Source organism: Mustela nivalis (genome assembly GCF_964662115.1).
Source record: "Mustela nivalis genome assembly, chromosome: 17".
Classification (NCBI taxonomy): domain Eukaryota; kingdom Metazoa; phylum Chordata; class Mammalia; order Carnivora; family Mustelidae; genus Mustela; species Mustela nivalis.
Window position 1 is genome coordinate 38888783 of NC_139036.1, and position 16345 is coordinate 38905127.

The 16345-nt window shown below is 35.4% G+C and overlaps 1 protein-coding gene across 1 annotated transcript in view; it reads left to right on the forward strand.

The window, feature by feature from the left end:
• Positions 1 to 16345, forward strand: part of SKAP1 (src kinase associated phosphoprotein 1) — a 277591-nt gene that overhangs the window by 76960 nt on the left and 184286 nt on the right. Inside the window, exon 4 of the mRNA XM_082704834.1 lies at positions 36 to 152. Within this exon, the coding sequence (XP_082560960.1) occupies positions 36 to 152 (117 nt within the window). The remainder of the gene's footprint in view (positions 1 to 35; positions 153 to 16345) is intronic.

The window sequence follows — 16345 nt, forward strand, 5'->3', positions numbered from 1 at the left end:
GTATGACCTTGTTTTCTTTCTTCTTTGTCCCTTAGGGGGAGACCAAGCTGAAAGTTACCTTGGGCAGGACAGCTCCGATGATAATCAGAGTGGAACTCATGGCCCTTCTCTCACATCGGATGCACCTTTTTTGCCTGATTATCAGGATGAGGGTGAGTGTCATCTTCCTGGATTTTGGGTTGATCACGCTGCTTTGTTACTTTTTGTCTTGGTGTTTTTGCCTTTTGTCATGTTGAACCATGTGAACTTCAGTGGGTTTTCTGTATTGGTTATCGCTAGTTTGCAAAAAACAACAATTTGTTTCATCGTGGTGCTGATCCTTCTAGGTAATTCAATACTTCTGAAGCTAATGTATTTAGGGAAACACTAATTCTATACTGGAGCAGGAAGACATCATTATTGATCTTTTTCTAAGAACTGTAGCTCAAAAGCTAAGAGAACATCTTAAGATGGCAGGGCCCAGTTCACCATCTTTCAGATTTCTTAGTTTCACAGAGTTACATGAGAATCAGAGTTTCATTTAGTGATTATTGGATTATTGATTTATTGTGGATTATTTGAGGCCCTTGAGCTCATCATATCATAATAAGATTTTTTTTTAAAGATTTTATTTATTTATTTACTTGACAGACAAAGATCACAAGTAGGCAGAGAGGCAGGCAGAGAGAGAGAGGGATAAGCTGGCTCCCAGATCCAGGGCTCGATCCCAGGACCCTGAGATCATGACCTGAGCCGAAGGCAGAGGCTCAACCCACTGAGCTACCCAGGCGCTCCGAAGATTCGATTTTTATCTATGCTTCTCCCATATCCCTCTCTGACCATACTGATGTTGTTCAAGAGGAAAGGGAAGCCACAAGAACCACAATGTAAATCTTCCTGGAGCATTAATTTTACTTGAAGATTTGAGAATGGGAGGAGTTAAATAATTCAACTGTTATAAACATTACTTTTATATTAAAAACACATTGGTATGTAAACGTTTTAAACGTTTGAGAGAGCTGGGGTGTAAAATGTGTATGAATTTTTAAGATACATGAATATAAAATTTTTGGCTAGGTGTCTGCCAGTTTCTGGCTCAGGCTCAGATATCCCAAGGGTGGGGGTTCACTGTGTCTCTTCTGGCATCTGGCCACTTGAACAGACGGTTTGATCATCACTGATGCACACGGTTATCTTACCAGAGTCTCTCTTGTGCCTTTTCGGTGGGGAAAAAAGGTAGACACACTACTAAGCTGAATATTAAATTGGAACATATTATTCACTTAGGGATTGGGAGTAGAGCTGGTAAACTATTCCTTATTTCTCTTTATTGGCCTGCAATCATTCAATTTATTTTTCTTTCAAATTTCCTTGTGACTTTGGCATTTTCCAGGAGTTTGTAATCCCTAATATTTTCTCTTTTTAACTTATCCACTAATTCTTTTTTTTTCTTAAGTTTTTATTTAAATTCCATTAGCATACAGCGTAATATTAGTTCACTCATCCATTAATTCTTATTTCATTTAGCCTTTTTGGCAAACCAGGTTTTCTCACTTTCATTGCATTAATAACGTCCACATCAGAACTATGGATTCAGTCATACAGAAACATTTTATTTGATCTGAGCTATTTTAGAAACTGGGCCTTGCAGTTTAGGATCTGTATATTGACTCAAGTGTACACTAAAAACATTGTTTGGATTGCAAGCTTAATGATTACACTGGTAGTTTATTAATAATTTTAGAAAATTAACAGGGCAAAACCAACCTTTCATTTGTTTTTGATTAATCCAATGCCTGACAGAATTAGAACAATACTACCTCATTAATCCATAGGTCACTTATTTGGTATTTCCAGCTTTCCCAGACACAGCTGAGAACACAATCAGTAAGCCAGAAGGACCTCTAAGTGGAAATGGGTGTTCCTGAGTGTGGTGTTAACACTGTCGTAATTTAACCTTGGGAAAGCCCCTGATGTCTTCACTGGAGATTCCTCTTTTTACACATTTCTAACCATGACAGTGGTTTGATTTCTCGAAACCATAGTAGGATAAAACATCAAATTTAGAAGAAAAGGCACTTTAGAGACATCAATTAACAAATAATATAGAGGTGAGACACAGGAACACAACTAAAAATTTATGCAGGACACAAAATTGGTAAACAAAAAAAATTCGTATGGGAACTCAAAAACATAGCACTCTGGGGCCATATCATATTGTAGAGAGAAACTAAGAGCTCAGTACCTTTAATAAAGTAAAACTTTTCAGCTAGCCTTTAGTAAGCACTTACTGTGTACCTGCCCCTGTGTTCTAAGTACTGTGCATTTGTTATCATTTAATCATGAGAATAGCCCGAAGAGGTAGATAGTAGGATTATCCTCATTTTACAGAGAAGGAAATGGAGACCCAGGAAGTTAACTGATCTAAGATCACACAGTTAGTACGCAGTAGTGCCAGGATTTTTAATGACGTAGTCTAGCTTTGGAACCTCTGCTCTTAACCACCCTGCTGTCTTTACCACTATCCTTATCCAGATTATCAGAAAAGATGGATTCATGTTCCAGACATTTTGGTTAAGACTATACAGATATATAGTTTGCTTAAAAGTATTTTCATAAGTGACTCTTAATCTCACAAAACAAACTGAGGGTTGCTGGGGGGAGGGGGTTTGGGAGAAGGGGGTGGGATTATGGACATTGGGGAGGGTATGTGATTTGGTGAGTGCTGTGAAGTGTGTAAACCTGGTGATTCACAGACCTGTACCCCTGGGGATAAAAATATATGTTTATAAAAAATAAAAAATTAAAAAAAAAAAAGTATTTTCATTAAAAAGAGTTGAAATTTAAAAAAAAAAAAAACAGTGTTGAAAGAGGAAAGTCTAGTCTCTAGAATATTCCAAGGTAGAAACTCTGCTCCATTATGGTTCCTCATAAGAGAGGAGCTAACTAGATCAGTAATATTAAATTCTTATTTCATAAATTTAATTTTTAGTTTTATGTATAAAAGTTAAGAGAATTCTCAAAGTTGACACAGTCAATGATAGATAGGAATAGATTGTTCATGTGTTAAAAATTTGATTGTAGGATGATGTTTGTTTTTACAAAGTATTTTATTTCTTCATTTATTTTATTTAGTTTCCCTTTTTAAAGTTTCATTTAAATTCTGGTTAGTTAACATGCACTGTAATATTACTTTTGGGTGTACAACGTACTAGTTCAACACTTCCCTACAGCACGGACTGCTCATCATGACAGGTGCACCCCTTAATCCCCTTCACCTACTTTACACATGCCCCATCCACTTCCCTTCTGGTAACCATCTGTTCTCTGTAGGTAAGAGTCTGTTTCTTAGTTTGCTTCTCTCTCTCTTTTTCTTGCCATGTGCCACGACATGGTTGGAGGTAGAGAGTTTTATGCTCAGCAAAGGAGTCAGTCAGAGAAAGACAACTAATATGATTTCACTCATACGTGGAATTTAAGAAACAAACAAACAAGAGGGGGAAAAGAAAGAAAGGGAGATGCTATTTAAATATGAGTTTCAGCAAAACATTGAAACTAGCCCAGTACCTGAGTGCCTGATGCCTAGTGGGTGTGATAAATGTTTGTTTCCTTGCCCTAAAAAGTAGTGATATGGGGCGCCTGGGTGGCTTTAAACCCTCTGCCTTCGGCTAAGGTCATGATCTCAAGGTCCTGGGATCGAGCCCTGCATTGGGCTCTCTGCTCTGCAGGGAGCCTGATTCCTCCTCTCTCTGCCTGCCTGCCTACTTGTGATCTCTGTCTGTCAAATACATAAATAAAATCTTAAAAAAAAAAAGTAGTGATAAGTACATATCCTATACAATTGAGGAAAAGGTTATAAAGATGTTAAAAATTTCAGTAGACATTCTATTCTGTTCCACTAGATTTTACCATTACTGAGAACAACAGTAACACTTCATATGATACTTATTATTTTAACACATACTTATTTAGAGATTACAGAGTAATAGCAAGACACTGTGCTACTAAGCAGTAAGTGAAATATGCAGTAAAAAATCAGTCCCAGTTCCTGTTCTCGTGGAGCCTACCATCTCACTGCAAAAACACTATTAATAAGTAGACAAATGAACAGATACAAAGTCAGTGTCTTCGCTTGCTAGTGGGATAGCTAAGGAAGAAAAGATATTCTTAAACTTTTTTTTTGTAGTGAGTTATTTTAGACTTTCAGAATTTTACCTTTATTAGAAAAATGAAAGGTTACTGTTTACAATATTTCAGCATTGTTGCACTCCACCTCAGCCACAACAGAGTCCTAAATGTACAATTATAAAAGGACACATGGTCTGACTCGTCCACCCGTAACTTCAGTGTGAGAAGCAATAACCACGGTGCGTGTCATGTTTGTATCATGCTTTTGTGAAGACTACAAGAGCCCTAGAAGCATATAGAAGCCCGGCCAGGTGCACAGCAAAAAATGAACAACAAGGTTACAGGCTAACCCATGCATAAAAATGAGAGCATGTTGCTACCTAATCCCAATTTCTTCTTCTTTTGCTTTGCAAATGCCCTCAATCTGGGAACAGCAGGCTATATACCCTGTAGAGAGAGACCCACAAGCGAGAGCATAGCCCCACCATGGGGAATGAAAACTGGCTAACAAGTAATAACATGCAGATTTCTAAACCCAAGGAGGCATAGTTTCTACCATATTAAAAGGAAAAAAAGTGCAGTATGAAACACTGGATACAATTACTGTGCAAAAGCCAGCCAACTGTGCAGTTCAAGGTCTGCTTTCACTGGTCCAAAATATACAATGGATTTTAATGTGCTTATAAACTTATCTCATTAGTGTACATTTTTAGAAGATGGGTCTACATACATTTTTTAAAGATGGGCTGGGGAAAGAGTTCTATAAACAGGTTATAGTGACTCCTTCTGGAAGAAAAAGAAAAAATGAAGTTATTTTCTAGGAGAAGAAACCTAGAATATGTAATACTGTATTATTTATCATGTAATATATATTATTACATTCTAATTAAAGAAAAAGTAATGAATGAATATTGGACAAATAAATCTGGGAAGAAGTGAGAAAAATGTTCTTAGAATTTATTTTTACATCAGGTTGTCAAAGGTTTGAGAAGGTTCTTATTCTCCAGTGAAATGAAAGATAGAACTGGGAATGTTAAAGACCTCTAACCATTTTTGGAGAAGAGTAATAATGAGTAAGGGAAGACTGGTTTTGATCAATTTATTATATGCTACTTGATTTAAAAGGAATTACAGACCCAATAAATATACAAATAGTGGTCATTTTCAACTCCACGTCTTTTCTGTAAGGTACATTAAACTAAAAGACATATAGAATATTTTGAAAATAAAGAGAATTAGTTTTTCACAGCTTTAGTTTAAGCACTTTTTTTTTTTTTTTACATTTCTCTGCTTTCGTTTTAGTTCTGAAATAGAAGTCAATTTTTGGATTTGATATTATGATAACAATAGACTAGCTTTTGTTGATCCTTGTGTGTTTCATTTCTATAATAATAATAGGAAGAAAATACTATTTTAATATATTCCTTAATGAAGGGAAGAATGTATTTTAAACACATCCACATTAGTATTGTGGGATTAAAAATGAAGGTTTAATTTATTAATTAGATTTTACTGATTAGACTTTTTTTGGCTGGAATTCATATTTGTCTTAAATTTCACTGTACCAAAGTTAGAATCATGCATTCTGAAAGTTGGAAAGGATGATTGTAAGAGGAATCATTAATGGAGCATTTACTATGCTGCACTAAATATTTTTTGTGGATTATCTCATTTAATTCTTGAACTGGCTCAGAAAAGAAAGTTCCATTATGCCCACTGTTTACAGGTTAAAAAACTGAAGCTTAGAGAAATTCAGTGACTTGGCCAAATCCACAGGTTGGGGGGTGTGGGGGCGGCGGTGGAGGCAGGGTTCCAATAGATTACAAGCCTGCTGCTTTGTGTAAAGCTTTGGTTAGCTAGATGTTTTTCCTCTGAAAAACCCATTTTTATGGGCTTTTCATCTCATTCTCCCTATTGTTTTTATTCTACCGAGTATAACATTCATTTGAAAAAATGAATGTTTTCAAAGCTAAAAATTATCCTCTAAATACCACTTTAACTGCATCCTTTAAAATTTGATACGTACCTACTTTCATTAGAATTTGCAATTCCATTCCATGTATTTTGTAATTCCTTTGATGATAGGCTTTTTAACCTATGCATTATTTAGAAGCACTTGTGTGTGTGTGCATGTGTGTGTATTCCTAGTTTTTATTTTGGTTTGTTTTTAGGTTCTAGGGATTTTTAAACCTTCTTTTCTATTTTGACTTAATTTTTATTACATGATAGTCTAAGAACATAGTCTATGTCACTTAATTTCTTTGGACTTTGTTGAGACTTTTTTTGTGGCCTAGTAATGATCAATTTATGCTTAGGTGCTGTGTCGTTCCCAGAAATATTTATTGAACACACTCTTAACAGGTTTTAGTTTTCTTACTTTTTATTTATTTTATACTTTTAAATAGTACTCTTCAAATCTTTTATATCCTGGCTTTTCTTTTATCTGCGGAGAAGTTCATATTAAAATCTCCAATTATAGTTGTTGATGTATCCATTTTTCTGTACTTTGCTTTACATTTTCGAGGTCTTGTTATTAGATACTTACAAAGAGCTGTAATTTGTTTTAAAAGGCTTCCTCTTATTGAGCCAAAATCCTATCCCTAGAACTTCCATTTATTAAGCTGGTCTACCCATAGCACCCCCAATTGACTTTCTTCTACTCAAAGAGAATAAAAGATGTCTGTTCACAAGCCAGTTGGAGACCCACATTGCTCCGAGTCATGTATAAGGCCTGAGTTTAGAGTATAAATTACGTTGTTTCACAGGATAAATAAACTGCACGTCTTACAGTGTTTACTGAGGTATGTGAATTAACGATGCAGTGGTTGGTGGTAAGTGACCTTACCAATCAGGTAATCTTAGGCCACATCCTGCTGATGACTTTGGAGGAAAATGTGCATATTTGAGGGCGGCTTTACTTGGAATGTTAGAAACCTATTGTAGGCTCAGTCACCGGTAGGGTAATAGGTGGGGAGAGTTAATGGGCTAAAAACAAGCTGTTTACTTCCCTCTCACTGATAGGGTCAAGCCCACTACTTTGTGTGTACGTGTTGAAGATTTTATTAATTAATAATTAATTAAATTGAGAGAGGGCGCATCTGCGTCTGCGAGTACAGGGAGGAGCAGAGGGAGAAGGACAAGCAGGCTCTGTACTGAGTGCAGAGCCGGACATGGGGCTCTGGCCCAAGACCCTGAGCTTGTGATCTGAGCCAAAGTTAAGAGTCAGATACTTAAGCACCTGAGTCACCCAGGCGCCCCTTTGTGTGTGTGTGTTTTTTAAGCACATAAACTATATGGAGATATTTAGAGTTTTTAGTAGAAACGGAGATAACAAATGTGACTCAAAATGGTCTCTCTCCATTTATGAATACACAACAAACGTGTGCATACGTTCATGCATTCAAACAAGCATTTCTCTCATTTCCTTTGTATTCTTCAGACAGTTGCTTTCATCTCTGTTGCTCACAGGAATATTTTTCTTTAGTAAAGGCACATGACTCCTGTCAACCCTGATGGAGTTTATGTGTGTGTGTGTGTCTACAGTGCACACTGTGGAAGAACACAAAACTTATTCCTTTCCATGTCTGTGCTTTTGGGGGCAAAGAACAAATTCTACCATAAAACATACTTTCATAAGCATGTCGGACTTCCGAACAAGTTTCTGTTGGCTTCAGGTGAGTCCATCAGATTTCAGATCATTGGGAGAAATTAAGGACCGATGGTGAGTTAACTGTGATAAGGGTAAGTGAGCTGTCACTCAGGATCGCAGTGGCCTCCTTCATGAAGATAAATGTCTTATTAGATCGAAGACATCATGTCGTTTATATAGTCTGGTATAAATCACAGACGAGGATGACAAACTGGGTCTCAAAGTTGACAGTAATTTATATAACTTAAACAAATGATTACCAAGGATTATACATGTTTTGTGAAGAATAAAAAAACAATAACAATTATCTGTCTATGAACTACCCATTTTTCATTCTTCAGCCTGGCACATTGGGCTGTTGGTGCGTGTTTAAACTCTAACCTTCCGTCCAGTACCCAGGAAAGCAGTCTCTCATGCGCTGATGGCTGGATATCTTCCATAATGCTTCTTTCACTAGAATGTACTCTACAAATTGAACCCAAGTTTTTTTTTTTTTACATAGAATCATGGCATTTTAGATCTGGAAGAGACTACTTGGTAATCATCTATCTAATCTCTGTTTTACCGAAGAGGAAAGTATGTTTTAAAGAGGCTAATCATTAGGTCCTCTATCTAGCAAGACAGAGCCAATATGGAAACCAAGACTGCTGCCCTGGGAGAGGTCTTCCCAGGCTCAAACTGTATACCTTCCCTCACCTGCATGATCTCTACACACTCTCTGAGTGCAAACCCAAACAACTTTGCAGGAGGCCTGGTCATGTCTCTTAAACTATTTCTTGCAAGTTTCAGTCAGGTTCTTCAGGTACATATGTCTCTCTGGTCAATGTATTTCATCAATGTATTCTTTTCCAAGAATGATTTGGGAGTAGTATGTTTTATAAAGAATTTCAGGGGCACCTGGGTGGAACCCCCCATCCGGCTCTCTACTCAGCGGGGAGCCTGCCTCTCTGGCTGCTTATGATCTCTGTCAAATAAATAAATAAAATCTTGTAAAAAAATTTTCAAAGGGTTGCAAAAATGCTAACAATTATAACTATGAGTGACATACAATAAGTCCCTGAATTGATCTGACATATAACTAATTAGTTAGCTTTTTTGGCCTTTTTGTCTATGGTATAGATTTTAATATACTGCTAATGAAGAGTTAGCTATTGAATATCTATATTGGATGCTTTTATTCATTCATGAGTTTAGAAGCTGTGTGGGAGATATGAAGAGGAATAGGACATGATGCCTTTCTAGTGAGTAAATAATCTAGTTGAAGAGAGAAGATTAGACACCCCCACAACAAAGTATACAATAAATAGTCAAGTGGTGATTATCAGGGACAGAGTTTACAGGGGGTGGGGGGGAGAAACACAACAACACTTGGTTGGACTTGCAGTGGTTTGGAAGAAAGTCAAAATAGTATTTGGCCTGAGCCGTGGCCTAAGTGTTTTTAGAAGTCTATTCCAGACTGGGAGTATGGGCTGAAGTCCATTCTCTGAAAGGTCAAACCTTTATTGAGCTTCCACTATAATTAGTAGTGAAATAACTGTGGCCATTTTTAAGTGCAAATAGTTGACTTTTAAGTGAATGACTTGGCAAATGAGATTAAGTTTTTCATTCTGCCTCGAGTATTCGTTGTTTCTCTCCAAATTCTAAAGTAGTCAACAAAGTTAATGGTAATGTGGAAGTTCTAATATATGATTATTGAAGATGTTAGTGTGGTCATTACAGTGGTGGTAAAATGATATGCGGTGTTTTGGTTGTTAATGTAACATATTTATCTGATTGATATATAAATCAATCAGAGGTGGGGAGGGTTTATATATCTTGTGTGCTGTTTATTAGAAAGTCTTATATACCATGCTTAATTACCTTGTTCTTAGAATCTACAAATGCATTATAATTAAACATAGCATCTGCCGTATAGATGAACACCAAATCACCAGAGGGTTAGCTATCTTACCTAGAGCAATCATTTCTAAAGTTCAGGAATTCCATATTCTCAGTACTCTCTCTCTCTATATGTGGAGATATATATATATTTTTAATGGTGATTTGTTTTTTCAAATGGTAATTTGGTGATCTTTATTTTTCTGCTATCCATAAATTCTTTGACCTATCATAGAACTCTGACTTTTCAAGCAAAAAGTGAATGTTAGAATGTTAGTTATGCTGTTTAAAACACTGTGGAGGGGTGCCTGAGTGGCTCAGTGGGTTAAAGCCTCTGCCTTTGGCTCAGGTCATGATCCCAGGGTCCTGGGATTGAGCCCCGCATTGGGCTCTCTGCTCAGCAGGGAGCCTGCTCCCCCCCTCCCCCCGTCTCTCTGCCTGCCTCTCTGCCTACTTGTGATCTGTCTGTCAAATTAATAAATAAAATTTTTAAAAATAAAAAATAAGTAATAAAACAACATGGAAACACCTGTTAATCTAGAATATTGTGTTCTGTTAGGCGAAGGTTGTTGAATTCACAAACTATATTATACTTAAGCTCTTGACTATGTTTCTGACTTTGAGTGACAGCCTTTTTTATGTTGGGCCCTACATAGCTTACACCCAGACACACTAGTCTAGTGGGAAAGAAGGATTATATGGAGTAGTTGCTCAGGCTTGTAAAATTAGGATTTATAGGGGAATTTTTCCTTCGTGGAAAGTTTTCACTTATAGAAGCCTTTATTCAACTTAGAAATCCATTTCTATAAATTGTTAGGGTATAGCATACATTATATTTTAGTACAATGCTCTGAAAGATAAGCATCATTGTTGTCATGGTTAATTTTATAATTAAGTTATTGCATAGTAATACTTGGATTTTTTGTTATCAACAAAACATAGGGTTAACTTAGATCACAAGCTCTCCTCTCTATAGATGATCATTATCGTCATTGAAAGACATTTATGAATGCCCAAGAACACAGTTGGGCCTAGAGATTGTCACAGCTTAGGGGAAAAAAATCACTTGAGTTATCTAATCTTGCCCTTCTAATGAATTCACATCATTCTTACTAATATCTCATTTAATTAATTATCAAATATAGCGATTATGCTTTGTACCCTTCCCTTGCAGGACATCTTGCCCGCCCAACTATTATTACTAATTTATTCTTCATGTCTAACCTAAACTTTTCCTTCCTTAGTTTCAGGCCATTGCTCTTTTCTATACCATCTTCTGAGACTGAATAATTCCCCTAATTCATTTATATTGTTACCTTTAGAAGGTTTTTAAAGACTATGAACATTTATCCCCAGAGTCTTCACTTTTCCAAACTACATAAATTTCAGTTCTCTTAATCCTTACCTCACTCTGCCCCTGTCATACTCTCCAGTCCTTGGGTATTTTATCACACTCCTTGATATTTTCCATTCCAAGGGGATCACCTAACCAAGAGAGCTGCCTTTTGGGGAGGGAAGTAATAAAGTGTAAAATCTCATATAAACCCCTAGAAGATGCCTAAGTGTTTATCTGATGTTGGTGTTGATGATCATCTGGCAGGCACACCAGTGTAGGGCTTGTTTTGGCATATGTTGGGATATATGTGTATTTTAATGCCTTAATGTATTATGGCCTGTTGTAATTGAATGTCTATAAAGTAGCAGTTAAGAGGGTTTTACAGACCTTAGACGAGATCAGAATTCTCTAGCCCCCTCTTGTGGTAAAAGAAAATACTACTTCGGGGCTTTCTTGGATTATCTGGTTTTGGCTGATGAGGAAGGCTAAAAATATATCATTTCTCAACATGTGAGCATAAAAAATGAATCAAAAAATTTAAAAATTATAAACACACACATATATAGGCATATATATGTACCCAAGTGCACATACACTTGGATCTGAGAAGTTCCTGTTCTTTTATTAATGCCCTAAAACCTGAAAGATATTACTTTCTTACAACCGTCATTTCCGTATATTCTTATTACATAAGTTAGGATGAGGACAAATAAAATAAAACTATAATATTGAGGGTTTTATATTCCTAAATATATAAATAAAGGAGGCTTATATATGAGTTATAAACCAAATTTATAGGTACTTTTTTCTTTGCCATTATAAACCCATGTGGTTAGCATTTCTAACAGATATAAACAGATATCCTAAATCCCCTATAACATATTAATTTGACCGGTTTCATAATTTATTATTGTAGCATTCCTTCTATGGTAGACACATTCAGCTATTCATAAAGGCCTAGTAAGTAGCAAATAGCTGAAGGGAAGACTAAATTGGCATGCAAATAAGTTCATGTATCTTGCCTATGGAAAAAAGTTTCTACAGGCAGTACAAAATTATGTTTATTTTTCTAGGACACCACTGAAAGTAACACCTCTGTCTTAGAATAGCTGGTGAATAGAAAAGAACCAATGAGGAGTTGTTATTAATGTGCCTTACCTGGAAACCCAGGAAGTGAAGACATTCAAATTAAACACTGCCCCTAAGTAATTTTTGTGTTTGTTTTTTCTTTTTCTTTCTTTCTTTTTTTTTTTTTTAAGCTACTCTAAAATTTTGAGTAATGGTTTTAGGCAGCTTGCCTTCATGTTCAGGTCACATTCTAATGAAAATATGGGGTCCTATCTGGAAATTCTGAGAACTCTAGAAATAAATGTGGGACCATGCTTTTTAATATTAGATTTTGTTTCCCTAAAAAGGAATATTGAATGTTGCACCAATTGAGACATTGCAAGAGAGGAATGGTATAGATATAGCAGAACAAAATGAAAAGGGGTTGGTCACAGGTGAAACAAGTGAGAATATTATAGCAATTTAAATATTGAATAGAAAACTCATAGTTTTTGAGTGATTCTTTTTTCTTTCCTACTTGAAGAGATGACATTTTTTTAAAATAGGGAATTTAATTCATTTTGTGTGTTTCTTTCTTAAGATGTGTGAAAAAAATTTAATCTCAGCTATTTATTAATTTGTGGTATTGACATTCCTCTGAGCATCTGGACACGAACTTTAACAAACCTAAAGATAAAACCTCTTAAAAACAAAGCATGAGTCTTAATAGGAGTAGTCTGATTTTTACACTTTTTCAAAAACATTGATTTGACATAACATTTTTGAGATTTATCTGTAATCAGGTTAGGTGATCATATAAACCCGATTTTCTGATGTGTCGGGTTTCTCAAGCAACTACTGGACCTGATTTTTTTTTTCTATGTACATGCTGCACTTTTCATGAGACTGAATAATTTGTGGATTTTTATAAAAATTTTGGAACATTATTTTAAGTAGAGAAGCAGAAAATGACCCTTAGTTATACCCGCACCATTTACTAGCATGTATATTTCAATTGGTTTGGTCACCAAAAAATTGTGACTGCTCTTGGACACACTTTCTTTGACTACTGATTTTAAATTATATGTACATATTTTCACAAAGCTCTCTGAAAAGTACGTTCTTACTTAGAGATCTGTCTATTGGAAAAACATCTATTTAATTTTTATTTATTTTTTTAAAGATCAATTCTATAATAATTATATATTTACTTAAATCTATTAATCAGTTTAAGTTTGAATTCTTTAGCATTAAAATTAGAGAAATTATAATGATCAGTTTCTTGGATATTATAATTAATAAGAGTATAATGTAGAAATTGGTTGCAAAAGTTTGACTTTTCTAACCATAAGGAGGTGTCAGAGGGTCTTTTGGAGTATTGTAGTCATTGTTGGTATAGGTTAGAAGAGATTTGCCTAGGAAATTATATCTGAGTTCTTATTAAGTGTCTTATTACAGATAATAACAATTTTCTTTATCACATTATTTAAGCTGAAAGGAAGGTAGACAACTTCTTCCTTCCTTGTCTTCTCTATGTGTGTAAATACCTTCTGCTGTAAAGCAAGTATCTTTCTGAATTTTCTTACGGAATACCAGGGCAATTCAAGGAGCTCTTCATATAAAATCTTCTGCATGTTTTCTTCCCCCAAAATAACAAATCTATTTAAATTTGATTGTGTTGCTTTTTAAGTGTTTGCCTCTTCATATGGAAGCCATTAAAATTCACCTTCATTTAGGATGAGAGGCATTAAAAAGGAGCCAGAGAAGAATTTTACTATTTTTTAAAGTTGTTCAAATCCTGCTTTTCAAAAAAAGCAACTTTTCATTGCTTTTGTATCTGTCCAATGGATAAATTATCAAATTTGTACTGTAATTTAATTCCAAATATGTTACATTTGAGGAAAGAAATGTTTCATGTAGTGTTAAGGGACAGTCTTGCCAGTGGAAAACCTTTTTCGACTATGTGAGAGGTCCCAGCTTTACCTAACTGAAAGAGAAAAATACATGCCTGAATAATGACTTGGCATATCAGACATAAGAAATTTAGAAGAGATGTTGGAGAAATTGGTATTAATACCAGTTCTGTTAGGAAATCTAGGTTACTCCATGTCTAGCAAAAATACATGGGGCTAACTTGTGAAGGCGCATAAATTCATAAACATGTAAGATGTTTACTTTTCATAACTGATGGTGGCCTTCCTCTGGCATTTTTGCGGTTTCTTACATTCTTTTTGTTTGCTTGCTTGTTTTAAGAAGTTAGTTAAGGGGAAATCTCTGGAAAGGTGCAAGTGTTGATTTGGTAAATTCGAACAGCTGAGTTCATAATGAGGCACATTTTACAGTCACTTATGATCATTACAGAGTGATATACTGTGGGTTTCAGTTATGACGGCTACAGTCTGACTCACTCTCCGTGGCAGAGCAGAGGTCTCGGTCTCGCACTGCAGAAGCCAGACCGAGGTAAAAAGTTTTCTCTTCCTGTATAAAGTAGGCAGAAATTGAGTTCTGTCTGATTCAGTTATAATGTTCTCTAAACTCTTAACCAACTGATCACTCACAATAATTCTAACATATTCTGTTTTCAGTCCAAGTGATATAGGAGCATGCTGGGTATGATTTTCAATATATGACAAAGGTGTAAAATTAAGAAGAGATTTTTATGAAATTTTTTGCACACTCTGCTAAATGAATTACTGGAATTCCAATAAGGAATTAGAAAAACCCAAAAAGCAGTATGGGTTTTATTTTTCCCTCAATCCTTTCAGCTCTCATAAATGTCTCCATGAAACCTATATCTGCAGGGTTAGAAAAGAATATATCCTATAATATTTACCTGATCAGGGAGATTTTTAAAACATGGCATCTCAGTGTGAGATATTGACTGAGGTGGGCTGGCAGGTTTACTGGCCCAGCAGATACAGAAGAAGGTTTGCAGTAAATCCATGTGGTAAAAAACCCCCGAGAAGTTTTTGATTAAGAAACTTTTACTATCCTTTTAAAATGAAATATGCTGGTCATTTTTTAAATGATAAAAGCAGATATTTTATGTCGTTGTCTGAGTCAGTTTCTGAAGTATATTTTAATGAGTTTGTTATATGGAAGTTTCTGGATTTCTAAAATGCTAACTTAGACCACCATCCAGCATATCCAGTGAATGTATAAAAAGAAATGATAAAAATAAGTCTTTTCAGTAAAAATTAAGAAAATTTTATATCTGAAGCCAGGAAGCCTACATTCAGAGAAGGATTAATAGTGTTATTCTTTTAGAAATGTTACCAGTAATTTAAAGCTGTAGTAATATTACAAACTCTGCTGATTGGAAAAATATTTTAAGATAACAAATGTAATTTTTAAAAATATCTGTAGTTTTTAAAAAACAAACTAAAATTATGAAGCCGTTTCTACAAATGCATTACAGATTGGTTACATTTCTATGTAGAGTCAGTAAAAGCAATGATTAATTTAAAACATAATGTGAAATGACTCTCTTAAGTGGTAAACAATTTTATTGGACATATGAATTTAGAAATAATATTTTGTGTGAAAGTTCATAGTTAGAGCAATTTTATATTTCATTGAGAATGAAATTTTGAAGTCTGTGCCTATTCCCTCAAAAACCACATGTTCACTGAATAAATTCTCCCCTTCCGTAGATGTTTTATTAACAAGTCCTTGAATTTTGCATAAAAGCCAGTGTTCACTCCAACTAGACTTTTAAAAAGTCTTATATGATTGAGTATTTTAAAACTATTTGATTTCATGAGGTAAGAACGGAGGTTAAAAGAGATCCATGTCTCAAATAGATTTTTGGTTGCTGTTCAAGAAGAGCCATGTGTCCATAGACCCTCCCAAATTAAGCTTAATTTTTAAGAAATCCTCAACACCACAGTAACAAAAACTGCTCCTTAACTCATGGGGACCTTACGTTCTACTCCACAATTTCAGGAGAAACAGCTAAAACAATCGGCATCATTCTTCACTTAGATAATGCTTTCTCTGCAGCTAATAGCTCCTTGTTCATCAAGGAAACGAATGTGCGCTGAGGTGACATGCTCTTCACCCACTGCTCTTTGTTCTAGGGTCCCTCAGACTGATTATATCAGCCTCAGCACTGACAAATAACCCCCCAAACTTTAACACTATGTTAAATTGAGTTATGAGGTTTTAAGGTTACACTCCTCTGGCTGAAGGTTGATTGTCTCTGAGAGATAAAGGAATCGTGCTCAATGATAACAGAATCCTTTATCTCTTGCCATGGGATAATCCTAGTTATTGAACTCAGAGCTCTCTTTATTTGGTGACTTGGTCTCTCTCTCTCTCTCTCTCTC